The sequence below is a fragment of the Pelecanus crispus genome, chromosome 1, assembly GCF_030463565.1.
Source record: "Pelecanus crispus isolate bPelCri1 chromosome 1, bPelCri1.pri, whole genome shotgun sequence".
Taxonomy (NCBI): Eukaryota; Metazoa; Chordata; class Aves; order Pelecaniformes; family Pelecanidae; genus Pelecanus; species Pelecanus crispus.
Genome location: NC_134643.1, coordinates 50,921,325 through 50,943,799, shown reverse-complemented (window position 1 = coordinate 50,943,799; position 22,475 = coordinate 50,921,325). Strand labels below are relative to the sequence as shown.

The 22,475-nt window shown below is 38.9% G+C and overlaps 1 protein-coding gene across 1 annotated transcript in view; it reads left to right on the top strand.

Moving 5' to 3' along the window:
- Positions 1-305: 305 nt before the first annotated feature.
- The window catches only part of DCN (decorin), a 35,183-nt gene continuing 13,013 nt past the window's right edge, over positions 306-22,475 (top strand). Inside the window, exons 1-2 of the mRNA XM_009478810.2 lie at positions 306-510; positions 17,794-17,906. Of these exons, the coding sequence (XP_009477085.1) occupies positions 306-510; positions 17,794-17,906 (318 nt within the window). The remainder of the gene's footprint in view (positions 511-17,793; positions 17,907-22,475) is intronic.

The window sequence follows — 22,475 nt, the reverse complement described above, 5'->3', positions numbered from 1 at the left end:
AAAGTTGACAGCACTGCCTGTTCCTAATAAATATTACTCTAAATATGCAAACAGATGTGTTTACAGTTGCCTTTAAACTGCTCAGTTAAAAAAAAAGCCTATTGACAAGCAGTTACCAGACTCCTATCACATAACTGTCCTATTTTCACAATTCAGTTTTCATTTATTGAAAGGAACAGTTATGCAATTGGTGGAGATGCTGGACCTCCTTCAGCAGGAACTGTGCAGCTATGGGAAACTGCTACTTTTGTTGTAAGTCTCCTGCTTTCATCCCTAGGTTCTGCCCGGAGTCGATGAACTAAGCCATGAGGCTGGCTCTTCTCTTCGTCCTACTGCTGCCAGCATGCTTGGCCAAGCCATTCCACCAGCAGGGCCTCTTTGACTTTATGCTGGAGGATGAAGGGTCAGCCGATATGCCTCCAACGGATGATCCCGTCATATCTGGATTTGGACCAGTGTGCCCCTTCCGCTGCCAGTGCCATCTTCGCGTGGTGCAGTGCTCTGACCTAGGTAAGCCCAAAAGTATTTCCATAGGGTACATACTTGCATTCTAGCCACAGGTTTGCAGCTAAGTTGGTGAGGCTGCTATGCACTGCCACTCCGTAACTGGGTTTTTGTCAAAGAAATATGCTACAGCTACTGTTAACTAGAATGTACTATATGAAGTAGGCCATAAAGCCCTGACAAGATGGGCGTTTGTTATGACCAAGAAGAATGTTTGATTTTTTAATGTATATTTTGTGTATGTACATTTCATTTGTTCTTTGAAAGACCACAGATTTCTGTTGCAGAGAAAATAACTTTTCAAGGCTATTCCTTCAAATGGATATTAAATAAATTCAGTGAGGTCAGATGTGGGGATGGAAACATTTTAGAAGGTTCTAAATTGCGCAGTCCAAACTCCAACACCCTTAATCATACCATGTAGTACCTCAACATAGAAATCATCTCATTTCCATTGGAATACATGAGCATGGAATAACCAACCCTGAATCATATATGCTGGAACCAGGTCTTTGGAGGAAAGAGCTTGGAAACACTCCAAAACAATGAACACATTTTGGAGTTCCTTATTAAATATCTTTCTTAGACACTGTTCAAGCTGAAACCATGAGAACCTTTCTCACAAACTCCCCTTACTCCCTCACATACGAGGGCTTGTCTGCACAGTCAGACTGGCAGGATGTGAAGCCATGCCTGCCATCACTGTATTTGACTTTCCCATGCAGAAATCTCAAGTAATGAAGTTGACTTCAGTGAGACTGCTCTTGGTTTAAGCCAGTATTATTCAGTCTAAGCCAGTGTGCAATACAGAAAATCAATTAAAGTTGGTTTTGCTCACAAGGAAATTAGGCAATTTATTCAGTGGAAAAATAACTTCTCTTATGATTTTATAGAGGTTTGGGGTTTTTTTTAAGTTTTCTCTCAGCTGTTTAAATGTATAGCTGGGTGTTTCTATTTTCCTATGTTATAGCATTGGCTTTAATAATTACTGTAAATCATGGCACAAATCTACCAATTAGGACCTGGGTCTCATTGTGGTGGGTGTCATAGAATTACAGAAAGGAGGGGGAAACACTAATTACATCCCTAGAAACTTCTGTGAATTTATTAAAGCAAGCCACATAATTACACAACAGATATGTCTGGCAAAGACCCAGTGAACAATGCAAGCTAAGTTGCACAAATGAGCATGGATAAACCTAGCCATGCATTCATAAAGCATTCACAGTACTGTCCCTGTTGAAAGATATTCTTTTTTTACCATTTAGGTGCCAGATAGTAGCAAACATAGGATGGGGAGTGGGGAGGAGGTTGCCCCACATGCCATGAAGGTCTTAGGTTTTATTGTTACACTGGTTCATGCTGATGGAATTTAAGTTATTTTGGGAACTTGTCCGCAGTCTGCTTCAATTCTGCAAAATGTAAGGAGCTTTCACTTGGTAAAAAAGTAGAGATATTCACACAGGAACCCTTTGTTGCTGTACTTGCTCCCATGTTCTCCTTCACACACACATGGCTTCCGAAGGGTTGCACTACAGTCCACTGCCTACAGATGCTTCTGGGTTAATAGAGTCCCATATTGACAAGGAGACTCAGAAATACAGCAAGTAAGGCCCCAGGTCCGTGTTTCCCAGATAATTTTGAGAGAGGTGATAAGAAAGAGATATATTTTGACCCACATGCTGCAGATACTGCAATGAAAAGATTGTGCTTTTGAAGCAGCTTGGCTGATAACATCCAGCCTCTGGGCATGAAGGAAGAAGAGAGAGAGATCTCCCTGGGCTTAAAATATGCAGCTCTGAAAAATAAATGTTTCCCTGGCAGAGCTCAAGGAAGTAATAATCATTCAGAGCTCCTCAGCCTTGGCATTAAGTTTCATCCATCCTTGTCACACGTGGCTACAACAGCCCCTGATGGGTTGTGGCCCAAGTGGGAGGGTCACCAGGGTGCTGATCTGATGGCTGCCCCTGCGAGTAGGGACAGGACAGCTGTGTGCTGCCTGCTTGCAGGCAAATCTGCCCTCTGCTCTCCTCTCTTCCGGCCTTGAATCTGTTTCTGTGTGACTCAGACTCATGCAAGGTCAGATTTACCTACTGACTTGAGGAAAGCCAGGAGCTGGCCCCAAGAGCTCAGAATTTTGTGGCAAAGTGTGGATGTCCTGCCAGGATGACCTAGCATGCTCCTGGTCTGTGGGATGAAGGCTGCTTGGGGTGCAGCGATCAGGAAGGCAATGTGCACACGGGAGCCATGAAACCAGCAATGACAGTTCTACCTCCCTGCTAACCACCGCTCCTGGCCCGCCCCTCCCTTCAGCTCTGGGTGTTTCCAACCCAACCAAATTAGCTACCTCCCTCCCCCAAAATTATCAAATTTAGTCATCTAGTCCCATGGGCACTAATTGAAGAAAAACTGCAGGCAATAACAAGACTCCTCCCAGAGATATATTAAGAGCTTACTAAATTAAGTCCCACAAAGGAAACTTGAAATCTGGATCAGGATCCTTTCTTCCACTCTCTCTCTGGCATGGAAGGAGGGCTCTTTGCAGCCACAAGCCACTGGGTGCAGAAAGCATGTCAGAGCAAGGCAGCTGGAGGACCCTAACATGGGCTACTTATGGAGAGGCCTCCTCTCCCTCAGCATGCTTCTTTCTGTGCCCAAAGGGGCATTCGCCATTTGTAAACTCTTGCTTCATCAGGAAAAAGCCAACTATCTGACACAGAGTTATGTGAATAAACCACAGGAGAACTATCACATCCAGGGTCCAGAGATCAGGTTTGCCCCTTGTCTCATGAGCAGTGGATGGGAATAATAATAATAATAATACTAATAATAATAACAACAACAACAATAATACCAAATTCAATAAAAACAGTGGGAAAAAATGCCCAGTGGTCCAATTACACTCTTGTCAGCTGAATTTTTGCATTCCTGTACTTTTAAGCTTCAGTCACATCTTCCTAAGCACATACCTCTGAATTAATTTATTTTGCCTCCGAGCCAAGAGCTGAGTTAGCAGGAAGGAGACTGCCGTTTTCTCACACCCCAAAGAAGAATTCTCTCTGAGCTGCGGTTACTGACAGATCAAGAGCAGACCCCCATGTGCCTACCTTATATGAGATGTATTACCTTTGTGCAACAGGTTCAAGGATCTCATCAAGGAAGGCCACTGTGCTATCTTCATAAAAGTGCTGCCTTTTCTGAATCTGCTTCCGGTTGCTAAAAGGGAGCCACAGGTTCACTTTTTAATCATGTCTCAGTATAAGGCATTAGTATGCTATAGCCAGACTTCCCATAGAAATCACAAACATCTTCCTTATTAGCACACACTACAGGTGGGGAGTAGCTGATATAGCTGGTCAGAGGCAGCTCTTCATGTATTAAAATAATAAATACATGGAAGATGTGTGGTCAGTTGGCCAGGCAAATATGCCTTGTAAAAGCCCTAGGATTAAGTGTTCCATTTAAAGTGTCATCCTCCCAAAGAGAGTCTCAAGAAAAGGTTCCTCCCAGAGTGCCTTGGTAGGTAGGAGGATGCATGTGTGATTACTCAGCCCTGCAGTGGATGCAGAATGCGCCGTAAGTGTGTTCAGAGGTGGTGGTCAGAGCTTTATTTCACCTTTAGATAAGTTTGGCAGCCCCTTATGAAGTGAGCAGTGTCCGTGTTCTGCAGGTTGCAATGAGATCGCCTTCCTTGGAGACTTCACAGGATGTAGGGGAGTCCCTCCAGCCCTCTTGCTATGATCATCCATGGAGGTTTTGTGGTCTCCAAAAGGTGTGTGAGAGATGGATGTCAGTAATCAAAGTTCAAGCAGTGTTACAGCTTAAATTGCAATTTTACTCACAGCCTAGAAATGCAGGGTTTCTCCAGCTGTAAAGTAAAGAAGGGTATATTAAAGCTCAGCATGGGTGTTGCAGTGTGTGTTTGAAAAGCACTTTGAGATCAGTGGGTGAAAAGCTCACAGATATGTAAAGCATTGTTCCAGGGATCTGGTAACATGAGGCAGTTTATCTGAACACATACAGTGTCTAAACTGTATTGACTGATGGCTCTTCAACACCTGAACCATGGCAAAGTGGCAACAGCTAATTTATTTATTGACAAAAGATGATTTATCTCATTGTATAAAATCTTCCAGGAACATCTGAACACCTATTTTCCGATCATGGCTCCATTTGGGAACCTCGTCTCTCATTATAAAGGAAATTACCTCCTTTGGGATATACCTTGATTTGAGCTTCTCTTGTCAACATAAAATCTTTTTAAAGAAAAATAATATATACCTCATTAGTGATCAGTCTCAGTCATTTTATGAGTCAGGAAAACAGATTGGATTACTCACTATTGTGTAGTTATCTTTAGAATCCATGCCATTATTTGAATTTTTACCAACCTTTCAAAACATCATTTTCCAAGCTAAATGTTTAGCTCAAAATCTTACAGGTTTCTAAAGACATAATAAGAAAAAGCATGGATCCTTAAGTGGCCAGACATTAACAAATATAATAAATAAAAAATAAATGAATAAATCAAAAAGTTTTTGTTAATTTATATTGTAATTGCTGAACCTTTAGGACAAGTTATTGCATGTTTTATGCATTTTTCCTTCTAACAATAAGGACTGGAGACTTATTCCTTTTATGTTTAATAGAAGCTGACACTGTCATGAAATCCCCTGACTTCATGGAACTGGATCATTTAACAAAAATATTATCAATAAAAATAGAACCATGAAATCTGGGAAAGTATATTGTCATTTATACTGAGAGTAGCCTCTGCATCACAATACCGTGGCCTTAAAACTGAAGACAATATGTCTTTTTGGACAACATTCTTTAGTCAAACATAACTTACGCTGTCATCAAACACAAGTCATTGGGCTTTCCATGTGCTAACTGGGTGATTTGTAATACTCTAACATGTTGGAGATCAGACTGGAGGATCTATATGAAGTATTACAGGTATTACCTGTAATATAGGAGTGATCTCAGGAGATATTAGGTATCTAAGAGTCATCTGGGCTTCTTTCACAGTCATGGGGAGAGTTAGGCAGCTGCCCATGGGGCGGTTCATCCTGTCTAAGGTGGATGTCAGTGACAGAAAGGATACACCACTCTTGGAGAATTAAACTGCCAACACAGGGCCTCAGTGACCACTCGAGGCTATACAACTTACTTTCAGATTAATGAAGTTATGTGTGATAAAATTAAAGCATGGAAAAAATAAGCTTGGGTTACCAGCATTATTCTGTAATAAATTTTCCGTGGATTATTAAAATTTTTGTATATATTCTGCTTAGATAAAATTTTTTGCGATGCCTTGGAAGTTAAAGAAAGCATGAATTAAAGCCCTGTACTCAGTACATCCTGAAAAATTATTAAGTCAAGAAACCAATAATTAGAAAACACTCTTGAAAAGAGCGTCAAGAAAAAATACATTGGCCTGCATGTAGACTGCTGTATATTAACAAGAAGTCATTAGGTTTGCCAGTGTAACAGTCAAAGACAGGCCTTGTTGCGTCACAACCTATATTGCTGATGTTCCAGTTCCAGTTGATAAATATGATTCTAGGTGAAAATTAATCCACTCTAAATACATCCCTTCTTTATTAGCTGCTTACTCCAAGGTAACAGTTACCAACTCTGTGTGTTTTCTTTTTTTTTTTTTTTTTTTAATTTGCTTGCTTGCTTCAGACTAGGAAATGCCATTTAAGAAAACCTAGTGGCAGGAGTGGAAATCCTGACTGCCAAGTCCAAGTGATACAAGAAAGGACTGTTTTCTGGTTTGCACTCTGACAAGGGTTCATTTCTAAAATGTCCCAATGCACAAATAATAGCTAATAGATAGCTAGTAAAATGTGGGTCAATTATTATAAACCTTAGCAGGTGATTACAGTGCTTAAAACATACTAAATAATCACTGCTGACACCTATTAGTGTTATGGACATCTATAGTATGTGTATCATGTTGTTAACACCTTTATAAGATGTATTAGTTGGTAAGACATGTAATTATTTAAAAGCTACCCGTGTTTTCACAACATAAAGCCTGTGCTATTCAACTGTGAAAGGTTCCCAGCCAAGTGTTAGGAAGAGCTAAATAGTCCAAAGGCTCCTTCCCAATGTTTACAGAGAACCCACTGCCAACAGGGAGGAGACCTAGGAATTTGGGTCCCATGTGAAGCCACCAATGATAACAGCAAGGAACTGCCAATACCAGCCTCCAGCTACTCAGGAAAACTCTGCTCGCAGAGTCCAGTTACCATGGTATTTAGAAAAGATTCTAGTTTTAAACAGATTTTCAAAACACCTCTCTCTAACCTGGATTTGAGAGTGTCTCCTCCTTATCAACTTTGGACTCACTGGTCTGTATTTGGTTTACCCCTGTCCTGGATCTGTCATGTGATTAAAAGGAAGTGGGCCAAAACAAGATAATCCAGTTACAGAAAAAAAGAGTATTTTTCTGAATATACTTTTATCTTTTCCTAAAGTTCAAATCTAAGACTATATCCTTCAGAATACATTGCAATTTTTTAAAAACTTGTTTCCCCTGATTTACATACCTGTCCTGACAAACAATATTGACAAACGCTGGAATTCTAGGTCTCTTCGGTTGTATTATATTTAAGGGCTCATTGACCCAGAGCATTATTGTCCTTTACACTCTGAAAGCAAAATAGATAGATGGAGTAGAACTTGCTTATTAGTTTTGCTGCAAGGAAAGAGATGGAAACAATGAACACAGGTACAAAGGGACCTTAAGACCAAGGGCCATGCCTGCATGGAGTTTTTTTGGAGGGGTGGGGGGGTTGAGTTGTATTTTTCAACTTATGGGACCAATTAGGGGACTTGAACAGCTCTGTACAAATGATCCTGCTGTTAGCAGGGTTACATTTGCTATATAGGCAACTCTACTGCAAACTTCTTAGGCAGTCAATAGGGAATGAAAAAGGCGAAAAGCAGTATTTAACGAATTTGTGTGCTCTCTGCATGCATGCTCTTAAGTGAGAGGGCACCCAGGAGAGCATCCCATACGAGCTTTGTTTTTGTTTCCTGGGATCTATTTGCAGTGCTTTGAGTCGCTACAAAAATCTGTTAAGGAGAGGATGCTTGCAGCTTTAATTTCAATAAGAAAAGGAATGTAATAAATACTCATATTTAAAAAAGCGGTGAAAACAAGAAACCTTTTCTGCCCACCTTATTTCATGGCAACCTTAGGGATTTAATGGCAAAACAACAAATCAACAGATTACTTATAGAAATGCTACAGCATTTAAAACATCTGCAAGTGTAAATGGGGCTACAGTCTGGTTCTATAATACATCATTAGCAAAATAGAAATGTGCAATAGGTCATCACAGAACCAGTTCATGTCTGCACCTTCTGCACCACCTAAAATGTGAAAGCCTAGGACGACCTCAGTTTCTATGTTGGAGTGCATGCTTTCCCTTCTACGCTCCAGTGTGGGCCTCAGAAAATAAACAGGCTCTCAATCAATTCATATTTTAGGGTAGCATGGAAGAAGAGTTTTTGTAGTGGTGCAATAATAAAGCTCTTTGCTGAACATCTCTACCTAAAAGGTGTAGAAGCAATGGCATAAGTGAGTTAGCCAAACGGGACTAAAAAGCTATGATTCAGCTCTGATGCCATTTATAGAATCATAGAATCATTTAGTTTGGAAAAGACCTTTAAGATCATCAAGTCCAACCATTAGCCTAACACTACCAAGTCCACGACTAAACCCATTAAGGGTAGAGTAATAAATAATGTCATGTTTCCTGGCTTAGTGGCTGGATTATTTTTTAATGAAAGTAAAATTAGAAGAGTCATTAAGGTTGTAAAAGACCTCTAAGATCATCTAGTCCAACCGTCAACACAACACCATCATGCCTACTAAACCATGTCGCAAAGTGCCATGTCTACCCGTTTTTTGAACACCTCCAGGGATGGGGACTCCACCACCTCTCTGGGCAGCTGGTTCCAATGCTTGACGATAAAGAAATTTTTCCTAATATTCAATCTAAACCTCCCCTGGCGCGGCCTGAGGCAATTTCCTCTTGTCCTATCACTAACTACAAGGGAGAAGAGACCAACACCCACCTCACTACAACCTCCTCTCAGGTAGTTGTAGAGAGCGACAAGGGTCTCCCCTCAGCCTCCTCTTCTCCAGACTAAACAATCCCAGTTCCCTCAGCCACTCCTCATAAGACTTGTTCTCCAGACCCTTCACCAGCTTCGTTGCCCTTCTCTGGACACGCTCCAGCACCTCAATGTCCTTCTTGTACTGAGGGGCCCAAAACTGGGCACAGTATTCAAGATGTGGCCTCACTAGTGCCAAGTACAGGGGCACAATCACCTCCCTGCTCCTGGTGGCCACACTATTCCTGATACAGGCCAGGATGCTGTTGGCCTTCTTGGCCACCTGGGCACACTGCTGGCTCATGTTCAGCCGGCTGTCGACCAACACCCCTTTTTGGCCAGGCAGCTTTCCAGCTACTCTTCCCCAAGCCTGTAGCATTGCATGGGGTTGTTGTGACCCAAGTGCAGGACCTGGCACTTGGCCTTGTTGAATCTCATACAGCTGACCTCAGCCCATCGATCCAGCCTGTCCAGATCCCCTTGTAGAGCTCTTTCTTTCTGTAAGTTCAATTAGGACTTCAGCTCTGATTTCCACACCTTCAAATTAGGAAGATTGTACTGACCCTTTACCTCTGGGAAGTAAGAATGGGAAAGGAATGGTGAACAGTGCTGATAAAGTTCGCGTAGTAGCAGCAGCCCAGGAAAAAGAAAAAAAAAAGAAAAGAAGGGATATTATGAACATGAAAGGGAAAATCTTGCTTTTTCAAGGGAAGCTATAACAGAAGTGGTTAAAAAAGGAGATGCATAGAAAGTTTCAGATTCAGGAAAGGAAAAAGGAAGAAGGAACTTAAGAATTGAATGAAAATCTTACTGTTTTCAGGGTTAGGTGGCAAAATAATTTTTCTCTTTATTCTTTCACTCGATGACTAACAAAATAAATAAGCAACAAAGCAAAAATAGGTAAGAGTTACAAGTATATATACAACATCATCTAGTAGAAAGAGGGAACTAGCAGGTCTGCAGACTCCCAGATTCAGTCAAGAAATTCTCTCCCAACATTTATTTAAATGTTATTCACTATGTCCAGACACAGGCACAGCAGCTCCTTCCATTGTTTGCTTGCATGGAAGTAGGTTGAAAACAATCCTACAACATTTATGAAAAGTGGCCATGTTATGTTTAGAAGTACCCAGAATAACCAGGAACATATCTCTGCCCTCAGGTCGTAATAAAACTAGGGCTGTGCAATGACTATGTGGTCAGAACAGGAAGGGGTAAGTTTACTTGAAACCAGAGAAGATACCCCCAAATGACTCTTTATGGCTACTACATTATGTTAGTGCTAATTCTGGTAAATCCCAAAGTAAAGACTGAGGGAGCTATCTTTAAATTGTCATCTGTTGCCTGCTGCTTAAACTGCGAACCAGGCAAACATCAAATTATTTTGCTCCAAAAGATCATTCAAAATGTAATTTGTTAGATAATGCTCACTTTTCTGAGTCACTGAAATGCTCTCTTCTGACCACTGTAAAATACTCATAAGAAATAAATATTTCACCTTAATTCATGAGTACTCGTAGATAGTACATCTGTGTTGCATCCACTTTGACTAAAGCCATTGTGCACATGGTGCTGGCAGATTGCACGAATCACATAGGACAGTTGCTGTTCTCTGATGGGATGTTTTATGTCTGTAACCATGACAGTGGGAAATGTGAAGCTGGCTATTCTAGGAGTTGAGAAAACTCATAGTATTTGATTATTTTTTTTTTATTCAAAGTCTTAATTCCTGAAGTCTCATGATTATTTCAGAATATTTTTCTGCCTTTCTAAAATACCTCAGTGCTTCTTGAGAAGGCATATACCTTCCAGACCTTTGAAATTAAAAGTCAGTTAGAAAGAACACAGAAATAGAAGTTGCTTGATTGTTAGTTTCAAGAATATACCATTACTCTTAGGTATTAGCTTTTGGAGCCAGGAGGCTGAATCTATCTGTACCAAAAATGTGACTAGCACTGAAGAATAATTCATAACATCTGTAGCTTGCAATATCCGTTATACTTTGAAATATGTGTTCACTACACAGAGTGGGTGGATATGGAAAAGAGCAGTTAAAGCAATGCATTCATTTTTAAACCTTTGCTAGGACCTTTATAATTATTAGTACTGTCATAATGGAGAAGTATGCATTTGATCATGATGTGTACATTTGTTTCTGTTTTTCTGTGTTCCTCACTCTGTTCTGGGAAGTAATGGTGTAAATGTTTGAAAAAAAACCCAGGCTAGTAACATACCAGTAGGTCTACCTTTGTGAGAAGCCACCTCAGCGAGGGATGGAGTTTGTTTTCTTGTTCTTTCCTATGGGAAGGGCCAGAGGTATACAAAAATAATAATGTGATAAAAATAAGTCCAAAATCAATCCTAATGGAAGATGAGTCTTATAGACTGAAGAGCAGAAAAAAAGTCTGAAAAATGGTTGTGAATCACTTTTAAGAAGATGTATTTTAAGTGTCTCATGCATTCCAAAGGACACTGCTTTTTTATATCTCTTAGAAAGAAATTATTACTGCTGATTTCATAGCAAGCAAAGGGAAGGTGGAGAACAAACAAATGGGAGAGAGAAGGAGGCTGCGGATACTTCTCTGTAGAGAAAGACAATTGTTTCTTATTTTATGTATGGCAGGATGCAAATAATTAAATTCCTCCTATTTGCAAATCCCATACAATAGAGAATAAATTCCCAGTAAATACTGAAGCACATAGTCTGGGAAAATGTCAGTGAACTTTTCTAAGTCAAAGCATTCAGAGCTGCGTTAAGCTCCTTGCCATCCTTCCAGAAAGCAGTCCTTGAGTCCTGTTATTTTCTGTGACTAAGTATCTTGACCCCGTAAGCTTGCTGTTCGCCTCATTCACCCCCGAGTCCACTCAGGGCATTCACCCCTGGGAGGGGTGCTGCCTGTCAGTGGGAAGTGGCAGAGCTGGGCTTGAAGCACAGGAGAGCACACAGCAGCGTGCACAGGCAGCGCAGGCAGCTGCTGGAGAGGCTGCCTCCGCCGGGAGAGCAGCCACCGATGATCACGGTTGGGAATTACACGTAGCTCAGCCCAAATTCCTCAGCTGGCAGCAGCTGTTTGTGAGGAGTCTTGAAAAGAGCCCCATTTTATGGCCCCTGCGATAATAATCGTGAGTGTTGCAATGTAATAACACATGTATCTGAGCTACAGCGTTCAGATGTCTCCCTGCCTTTTGGCCTCTTCTCTCCAGCTGGGGAAGGGACGATTTAGCCAGAGGAATAAGCCCCATCCCTGGTTGTTGTAAAATGGGTAGGTGGAGGAAAAATAAAATGAAAATACCCCAAACAAACAAACAAAAAAAATCAAACCACAAGCTCTGTTGCGCTGCTAAAGTTGTTTATGATTGGTACTGTTCACATACTTGTTATTTTAACTATGTGGTCCCAGCGTTGCAAGGACGCAATTCTCAGGGAAGTGTCCTCATCTCTGGGCTACAGACTCAGACTCCCATTTGTTTAGTCTCCCTTGCTGGCCCCATAAATCTTGCATTCCTTTTCTGCATAGTCGTATGGCTTCAGCAGAAGCGTGGCTCCATGCCAAGTTGCAGACTAGCTTGTGGCTCTCACTTCTGAGAAACTGGAGCAGTGGACTGAAACCCCTTCATACCGAGGAGGGTTCAAAAGCCACCCTTCTCCTTTTGAGGCTTAAACAATTCCATGGCCACTTTATCACAGCTCCTGTAGCTGAGCAGGTTATTCCCTCAACTGCAAAAGTAATAAAGCCTGTCTTGTATACCAAAACCCCTAAATTCCCTTAGTCCTGCCACTATTCCCAAATCCTTGCTGCATCTCCTACACCTGTTTGGCTGGCTAAATGGCAGCATATGCTAGTTGGGCTGGTGCAGTGCTACACAGGAGATGGCTAGTCACAGATTGCTGCTCTCACAGGGGCCGGATAAGAGCTAAATTATACCAGACTTGGTTTTTCTCTGCCTAATTTCTGGTCTCGTAAAATCCCCAGACCCATCAGATTTCTATCCTCTTCAGGAGGTGAGGCAATCACAGCTCAACAGCCAGACACTGTAATTTCCTTAAGAAATAATGAGAAAAAAACTATACCCCACATGGATAGGATCCTACAGAGACAAACTGGATTTCTGCAAAGTTACCTTTTCCCCGTCCTCCCACTAAGGAGGGATTCCTGACCCTGTTAACCTCTCCCCACCAAACATCTTCTAGGTGACTGTAGATGAGCCTTTCAGTGCTTCCAAAAGTGAGCATGGGACCTTGTTGTCTGCATGAAAGAAATCTGTTGATGATCCAGCTCTGCTGGATTTTGATGAATACACTTTGATTGTGTTTGTTCTTCCAAAAATCTGTGGTGTAGCGACTAGTGTAAGAAAAAGTTAGGAAAATTTCTGCCAGGGATAATAAGAGTTCAGCTAATCCTGACTAACAAAAGGAAATATTTCAAGCTTACTTACACACTTTTTTTTTTTCCATTTTGTAGTTCTATGGCATATTCTGTTCTTTATATGTTTTCATATGCATGCATTTTTTTACACACATACAGGTACACTGGTGGGAGTAGTTGAGTGCTACAGGTTGATAATGTAGAACAGAAGAAAATTTCTACTTAGAGAAATCTGCAGATAATAATACAGATCTGACCTGTGCTGCAGGAACTGATGGCTGTTAAGCTTCTATAAGGAAGTCATGATTTCTCCCAAAGAAATATTTTAGTGCCAGTCGAAATGGTCTTTATGACTAAGGATACATGAACTGGTTTATTAAATCCCTTATATTTCCAGAATCTTTAGGCTTTTAATTTCAGTGTAAACAAGGTGTTTGGAAGGGTGGAGTTTTACCATTTCTACTTATTTGTGAATAAGTAGAATTCTTTAAAATATATTTACCAACATAAATAATAACTGACTTAGTTTTATTCAACCAAAATAAATAAAGACATATGCATTTTCAATTTAACATTAAGTGGGAAAGGCAGAAGAATCTAAATCTTTAATCAGTTATAAGTTAATCTTAGGAACTAGAGGGCTGAAATATTTCAGGGAAGTGAATACCAAACTGTGTAGCACTGATTATTCACATAAAAAGTCAGACTGCTATGAGAGATTTTCATATGACTTTTTAAGAAGCAAGCTTTAATGTATAAAAAAATCACAGCCAAGAGCTGGAATAATTGTGTAAACTGTTCTTAAAATGGTTGAGAGGTGACTCAATTAACATTTTCCAGCACCAGTTCCCTTTTCAGTTGGTATTAGATAAATTTCACTAGAAGGCATTTATAGCTGGACATGCACTCATACTGTACAACATGGCTTCAGAAGTATATGGGCATCACTTGAGTTATGCAGAAATGAGTAGTAAGGACAGCCCACAGTTTCCCTATAAACTTCTCTGTCTCCCAGACAGAGGGATCAAAAAATCCTCCTGGGAAATAGTAATTCTTTCCCAGGAGCCAAGAGCCATTTCAGCTTCTAGTGGGATTACAATTGTCTCTATTCAGTTCAAATTCTGTCATTCTGCCATGTTAGTTCAGGCTCTCCCATTCATCTGAACTGGCTGTCTATTGACCTGTCCTGACCAGAAAGTTTTGAAGGTTTGCCCTCCAGGCAGGGAATCTCCAGCACAGGGACTAGTTTGCACAACACCAATGCTACTCCTACATGTATCTATCTGGAGACACATCTATCCATATAGAGACCTGGACCTGCAAGCTGAACCACAGCTCTTGAAGCCAACGTAGATGAGACAAGTGGTGAAACACTTGGATTCAGGCCACACCTAAAACACAGTTTAGTACTGAATTATTTAGCTGCTGATTTTACAAGGCAGTGTCCAGATCCAGCCATTTATAAACCCTTCCTCCACTGGAGAGCTCCAGTTGATGTAGCTTTCAGATGGAGGATATACTAAACTGCTTAACGATAATGCAATGTCTCTCCAGCACTGGCGGTGCATCCTGTACTCCTCTATGCTTTGCTCTTCAAAACTCAGACAAGTCAAGGAAAAAATAAAATATAATTTCTACAGCTGTTTTCTGAAACATTTTTAAAAGCAGCTTCAGGAAATGCATAACAGAATATACATGAGAGGTAACAGAACAAGTTTAACACTTTAAGGGATGGCAATTATATTCTTTGCATGCAAAACTAATTATTGTATTGTACGTCCTTCTAGTTTCTAGTACAAGATAGGAAGCTTTTATAAATCACTTCTCACAAATGGATATCTGATTGTTAAATTTGTCTTATCGTTATAATATGAAACACTAAAAGTTTAACTTCATTGTTCTGAGAAATTTTCAGTTCTACCTTATTCAGGGATAACACTTGAGCTTTTAGAGGCTGACATGTGAAGCTTGAAGTATACAGTTGGAAATTTAATTAGAAGTTTAGTCTCTGGCAAATTACCCTTTCAGTGGCAATCCAAGTGTTCTTACAAAGTATGTTCCAGGAGCATCACATAAAGGACAGCTGTGTAGCTCTCATGTGCCCTAGTTTCTGCCATAAGCACTTATTTACAATTACCAGTCTACTAATATAAATGTACTGACAACCAGAACATAGTAATATTACTTTGAATACAAATAATTAAACTTTTTTTTTTATTTATATGTGAAAAATGGTATAAAAGTTCCTAGACTGTAAGAACTTCTTGTAACAAAATTATGATCTTGAAAAAGTAGAGCTTTTTGGGAAAGAATTTTTAGTTGCTGACATCATTCCTGTCCACTGAGGACAGAAACTGTCCAAAGGCAACCAACATACAAATTATACGGTATCACATTTTTATATATTTGGAACTCTAGTCCTACACTTCTGAAAGTAATGAGGGTTTTGCAACTGCCTTTAGTAAAAATGAAGTCCACAACTGAATGAAAAAAAGTTATTTTAGTAATATGGAGAATCTTAATCTGTATCATATATTCATGCACTGAATATCAGTAAGGTAAGCAGGATGAGATGTGAGCTCTTGTCACTTTATGTACGGTAGAAGCTTTTACTAATTCATCCCAGGCTGGGTGATTGTACTTTTTAAAAAATTTGGATGCTGGTGTGATTAAAACTCAGCCAGGTTAATCTATATGGTACTCAGTTTTAATAAATATCAGATGCAAATATTATAATATTTTTTTAGCTAATGTTAGAGAACTTATGGGTGGGAAAATAAATTTGAAAGAGTGTCTAGGATGTTTTTTAAATTCAAAAACCAGACTTTTGTAATGGTAGGACGACAAATATGTTCTATACAGACTACTATTTTCACTTCAAAAGTAAGATTAAAAGAAGCAAACACTTCTTAAAAGTTTAGGTCTCTTGCACCCATAAATAGATAACTAAAAAAGCAATCTTGTTTCCAGAATTTGCTAAGCACTGAACAGCAGTAACAGACACCAGTGGGCAGACACCAGTGGGATCTGTGAGATGCTCGACATTTTGGAAGATTCAGACTAGGCACCTAAAGATGAATTGGAGGCGTCACCTGCATGCAGATATTTTTAAGAATATGGCCAAATCTATAATGAATTCTTAGTGCACCACTAATTGTAATAAAAAGCTCCAGTAGACATCACTGTGGCCTCTCTAGAGTTTATGGTGAAGTTTTATAGTAGTAACTATAGAACATTTACCAAACATATACTTCTTTTCATGGTTTGCCGTAATCTTTCCAAATAAGAGCCAACCATTTTTTTACTCTACATACATATATATATCTTCTAAAAAGGATGGAAAGAGAAGGGATTTTGCTTAACATTGGATTTTGACAAAGAAACCTGTATACCAGGTGTGAAAACACTTAAATTTGTGATGAACATTAAACATCACAGAATCACAGAATTGCTGAGTTTGGCGGTCACCTCTTGAGATTGTCTAGTCCACTCCCCTGCTAAAGCAAGGTCAGCTAGATCAGGTTGCTTAAGGCTGTCTCCTGTCAACTTCTGAATATCTCCAAAGATGGAGACTCCACAACCTTTGTGGGCAAAGCATATCTTATCTCTGGGCAAGCATATCTCACTGTGTTTGCAATGCCATGCTTGAGATTAAAATATATGGGTTTAAAAAGATAATATATTTAGGTATATTTCTTTCATCTGAGAACAAGATCATGAAGTCCGCCATCATACTAGGGAGACACTTTCCATAGTTGCAGAGATCTTTCCCAGGAGAGTTCAAATATAGCTTCATAAATATTTGTTAAAAACTTTACTGGTAAAAAGACTGTTCTATCCAGAGAAGTCCACTTCTGTTAGATGCCCATATAGAGACTTTATTAGTGTCTATAAATTTTTCCTACCAACCATTCATTTAGCATTTCACATTCTGTTAAAAAAAAAAAAAAAAAAAAAAGACTAGTTAGGAAAGAACATTTTAATTTTGTGGTAAATCAGAATGACTATAAAAGATTTTCTCTATTCCAAGTCACAGTATGAAAGGAAAGCTGGGTAAAGCAAGTGTTATTTAACACTAAATAATTTCATTTCCATGACTTCATCGGACTTACATATCAGCTATTCAGAAAATAGTCCCAAAGAGAGTCTTTAATTTAAACTGTCTGATGTTCTTTTGGCAGTTGTAGTGAAACCGAGAGATTTGTTCTCCAGAAAACTTGGACATAGTTTCACATGAAAGAAAAGGGGGGAGGTGGATTGGGGTTTTTTTTAAGGTGGACTTTACTGCAAGTTATTCAGTTACTGTCAAACAAACAGTATTTTTTCTGGAAATGATTATAATTAACTATCGTACTTTCAAAAAAGCCTACTACCTTTTAAATAGCAGGAAATGTTCTCTGTCCACAAAAGCTAACACACAGTGAAATTAATAAATACCATACCTCTTTCTGAAAGCAATTTTTATTCACACAATTCAGTGGAATTAAACGTGTTAGAAATAATTTTCCCAAACTCAATCCTTTGCATCAAGCTAAAACTCAGATATATGCTCAGAAAAGGGCATAGTGGAAATGTGAATAAATAAATTTTGATTTGACATAGCAAAATAAAACTCCCTTTGACTGGCTGGAGACAGAAATATTTTCAGATAAGTCTTCATAAACTTCTTCAGGAAATGAGTTCTAGAAATGGTGTTTACTGAAAGGTAAGTGCTGCTAAGAAAAGTACTGACCCCTATTTAAAGTTTCTTTCAAAGTCAATTGTTTATTCTTTTCACTGTCCCTAGGTCTGGAAAAAGTGCCAAAAGACCTTCCTCCCGACACAACTCTGCTGGACTTACAAAACAACAAAATCACTGAAATTAAAGAAGGAGATTTCAAGAACTTGAAGAATCTTCATGTAAGTGTATAAATGAACTAACATTTGCCAAAAAAAATGGGGAGAAAATGTGGTTTTGGCCTAGTACATGGGTTTTTAAGGAAAACTGATGAAATACCCTGTGATCTTTCTCCACCAGCCCAGCCTATTTATTTCCTTTCCCATTCCTCTCCTGTAAACTCTCTTCTTATACCACACAAGTTTCTCATCTCTTTTCAGCTCTTCATACCTGTCTCCTATCCATTCAGTCCCCTGATCTCCATCATAACTTCTCTCACCTATTTATGTTTTCAGTCCCTTTGGCACAGTGACTTGGTTAGTTCTATTTAAAAAGCAGATCCATCTCAACCCTGCCACCTCACTCACTTATTACTGTATTCCTTCCCCTCCCACCTCTGAGCTCACATGTTTGCCAGCAATTTTTTCTGTACTAATTTTAGTTCAAGAATCTTTTCAAATCAATCTTCTTCCCCCTGCACTACAATGAAATTGTGTTTTTGCAATAACCTTCTCCTAGCAAAACTCCATCCTCATCCTCCTTTACCTGCCAGTCTCTTCCAGCACTGCTGTCTGTTTTCCTCTTTGCTGAAATATTTTCCTTCCCTGGTTTCTGTGACTGGCCTTTTTTCTGATTCACCTCTTCTTTTCCAAGTTTCCATCAGACAACTACCTTCCTCTGTTTCTAAATTTTTCTTTCTCTGTCTGAGGTCCTCCTCCCTTATTTCTGTACTTTTTATCAACATCTTAAAATTCATACCTCATAGTCTTGCCTCAATTTCGTTGAAATATCTCTTTCTTTCCAGATCAGAAAAAGGATATTACTTCTCTGCCTTTGAAAGTAATACCCCAACTCAGGCATATTTCTGAAAATATTATTTTTCTAGCCTTTCACCAACTCAATTTGTTCTGTGTATTGTTCCATTTGATCCTTTTTGATTATAACCAATATAAACTACTTGGCTTTGCTTTCCTGGCTCTTCACAGCCTCTTTCTATTCTATTGTTTTCATTCACAACCAAGAAGCCAACTCCCACTTTTTATCCGTTCATGATGCCAATGCCATCACCCAAACAAGCACTGTTTCGAACAAGAATCTGCATTCACCCACTCATACTTGGAAAAAAAATCCTATAAACATTTATCTCCTTAATTACTTCCAAATTCCCTCTTAAATGTTTGTTTTAATGGATGCAACATCAGGAAGAAAAGTTTTAAAAAATTTCTAGGAATAGGCACAATGCCAATCTGTCCATAGCGAAGGGAGCTGCATGAGTAAATCATGATGAGTTCATGTCATCTAATTTTAGCATAGGTGTCTATACTTGAGCTAGTTACATAGACAACCTCTACAGCCAACAAAGAGAAGTAGGCACTTCTACATTACATTTCGTCTGCCTTAGTTTTAGAATGAGATGACTTGTGCCCCAGAACTTTTTTTCAATTCCTCTGCTTGGCTGCTGAACGGATTAGACACCCTAATTCCTGCCCACTTCTTTTTGTTTTCTTCCACCTTGGAGAGGAGTCCTGTGTTTTCAGTGAAGATCATCTGCAAGGTGCTAAAAAAGAGAAGTCTTGTCAGTGAAATTAATCTTTTCACAATCCTTCTTCATGACACTGCATTAAATGTGTCAGAGCATGGTACTACAGATGAAAAGCACTGCCCCTAGTGACTTCTGCCTACCTGGCACTCAGCTCACGTCTGTTATACATCCCGCTCTGAGTTAAACTGTTGTGAACTACGTCATCTCATTGAGGTTAACTCTGTGGATTTATTTTCTTTCTTTTATTACAGCAGATATAATTTAATAGTGAATTAAATAGGTAACTCTTCAGGGAAGTGACAATTTGTTTGTCTTACTCCCAGAAGTACCTAGTACATGCTTAGGGACCAGTGGAGATCATACAGAAGAGTGACAACAGTAATGTAAGTTTTAACAAATAACCTTCAAAACAATGCAGTTTTCCTGGATTTACTCAAGAACAAAAAACAGTCCTCTTATCTCCTCCCCAAAATAATATTTTAGTTATGCAGTACATTTATGTAATCAGGCACCATCTTTACTCTCAGCAGGCTTCATTCTTCCTCTTGTGTAATATCGGGAATGATTCCCGTTCCCCACCTTGCAATTAAATATTCTACAGAGTCATAGTGAAAGGGGAATACTGTTTTTAGATAAATATAACTCAAAAACTTTGTTGTTGACAGAGCTCCATTGTCACTTTTGTTTTAAGGAGATATATGTGTGTGTGAGAGATCTATATATCTCTCTCTCATGTATAGGCTTTCTAATCATATTCCCTGCTAAACATGGCTTATGTTAGTGCAACACTTGACAGTGTGATGTTCAAAAGTTTCTAGACTTCTTAGACTTTACTAAACCTTATACTCTACTAAACCAGGAAGATTTACATGAATTATCAAGTATTATTGTTACAAAATCTAAAATTATCAGCAACTGCAGTTAACCTCTTGCATGAAGTGATCATTTAAGGAAACAAGTCCTTAAATCACAATTTTCATAGCTCTTGAAAAAAATAAACAGTATATTCAGTTTACTCCTTTTGAATAGTCCTTTTAAAATCCTTCCTAATTCCTATAGACATCACCAACCATAGGTGTAATAATTTTAGAAGAGATTTTCATGAACAAGTTGAGTTGAACCTAAAGTTCAACTTGTACTAAAAACCGGATGACGTAAGGAGAAAAGAAAGGATCTACCTATAACTTGCCTGTGGCTTCTCCTTCAGCATGAATGTAACTGCTTATGCTCTGAGAGAACAATATACGGAAATAGAAATAAAAGAGAAATTAGTACTTACAAAACTATTCTTTGTATCAGAAAATTTTCCTGAGTAAAAGAGAAGTTAAAATTTGCAGCTGAGAAAATATGGCAAGCAATTAGAAAAGGATGCAACTAAGGGAATGTTTATCTGCAAATAATTGATGCCTGCCAGAAAACACCAGAGTCAGCAGGTTTGGTGCACTTGATATTTTTTGTAGTTTTAAATTTATCCAGGAAAAAGTGAGTAAACTGCTAATGTTGTACCACAAAAACTAAGTAAGACTTCATACTACTTAAAAATGAAAGACAAGATATATTTTTATCAGGGACTTGGGAGAATAGGGAAAAAATTGAAGACAGTCTTTTTTTAAGGCTGAGGACTGAGTTTTGTGGTGTCAGAAAACTGTCTGATATTATGTAAAAACCTTGCTGATGATTTAGACCTGTGGCAAAAAATCAGAGTGGCACTATTGGAAAAGCCAGGAAAAAAATCTTCTATGAAGCTATCAGAATTTTCCAGGCAGACTGACATTTCTGGATAGAGTACAGTACTTTGACCCCATGGATACAATAAAGAATCCAAAATACTACATGAGTAAGCCCTCATGCAGAGTGAAGGAGGAGTCTACAAAAACAGCACATGGAGTTGCGTGCTGTGTGGCAAAACCAAAGCAAACCAGCATAACACCTGGCACTTGGAAAAAGAGGTAAAAGAAACTACTGTGTATTAGATCACTATAAGAACAGCACAAACAACAGAATAGTGACTGCATGCTTTTCCAACAGGAATTTTTCAATGGCACAATGTTAGTACAGCAAAAGAAGATGAATGCGCTATTGGCCTGAAATCAAATGGAACATTGCTTAATTTAAGCTGGCAGAACTATGCAAAACCATGGTTGTGCATACAACAGTGCTAAAACCAGTTGTATTTATACTGAAATGAAAGACCTGCATGAAAGAGATAAAAGATTTAAACTTGGGACTTAAGGTTATGACCGTATCCACGCTAAGGGATTATCAACACTAAATGCATGGGCAACTAAACTGCAACACTCTTCATAGTAATAGCAAGTGTAAAAATAATGTATTGCATTAGAAAAGTTTCATGCATTCCTTTTTTTTTTTTTGTCAAAAGAAGGCTCCCTATGGAAGGACAAGAGCCCAGATTAACTGAAGAAAAGTCTAAGAATATCTTCCAGGGATACAGAAAAGCTCCTAACAGATCAAAAAATATTAATGAAAGAACACAATATTCTGATGACTCATTACAGCTTCAGTTCCCTTTTCCCCGGCATAATTAAAAGAGAAGTTAAGTAAACATAATGCTCTGCAAATCACAGAATGAAGAATCAGTAAACACTGGCATATTGTAAAAAAACAGAGACAGATATATCTGTCCAATTTCTACCTCCGAACTCAATTTCCACTATCATCAGTAACAGATATTTGTAACAGGACTGAGAGATACCTTTTTAATTCTTTTTTTCCACTTGGTGCAGCTGTAGGTTTCTAACAAATATGCTGAGGAAAATAAAGCTAATCTTTCTGAAACGCAGCACTCCCTTGGAGAGTCGTCATTTCCTCAGACTCTCCTTTGCATTATGCAAACACACAATGCATTAGCACACAATGAGATTTTCCACTGAAACAAGCGTGCAACACACCACATGCATGCAAAACATTTTTAAGGTGCAGAGGATAAAGATCTTTTCATGGGAGGAAAACAACAGAAGAAAATACTTTGAGGTTCTTAAAATTCTGGAGACAGTCAGCATAGTAAGCTAATGAAGAAAGGAAATTTTAT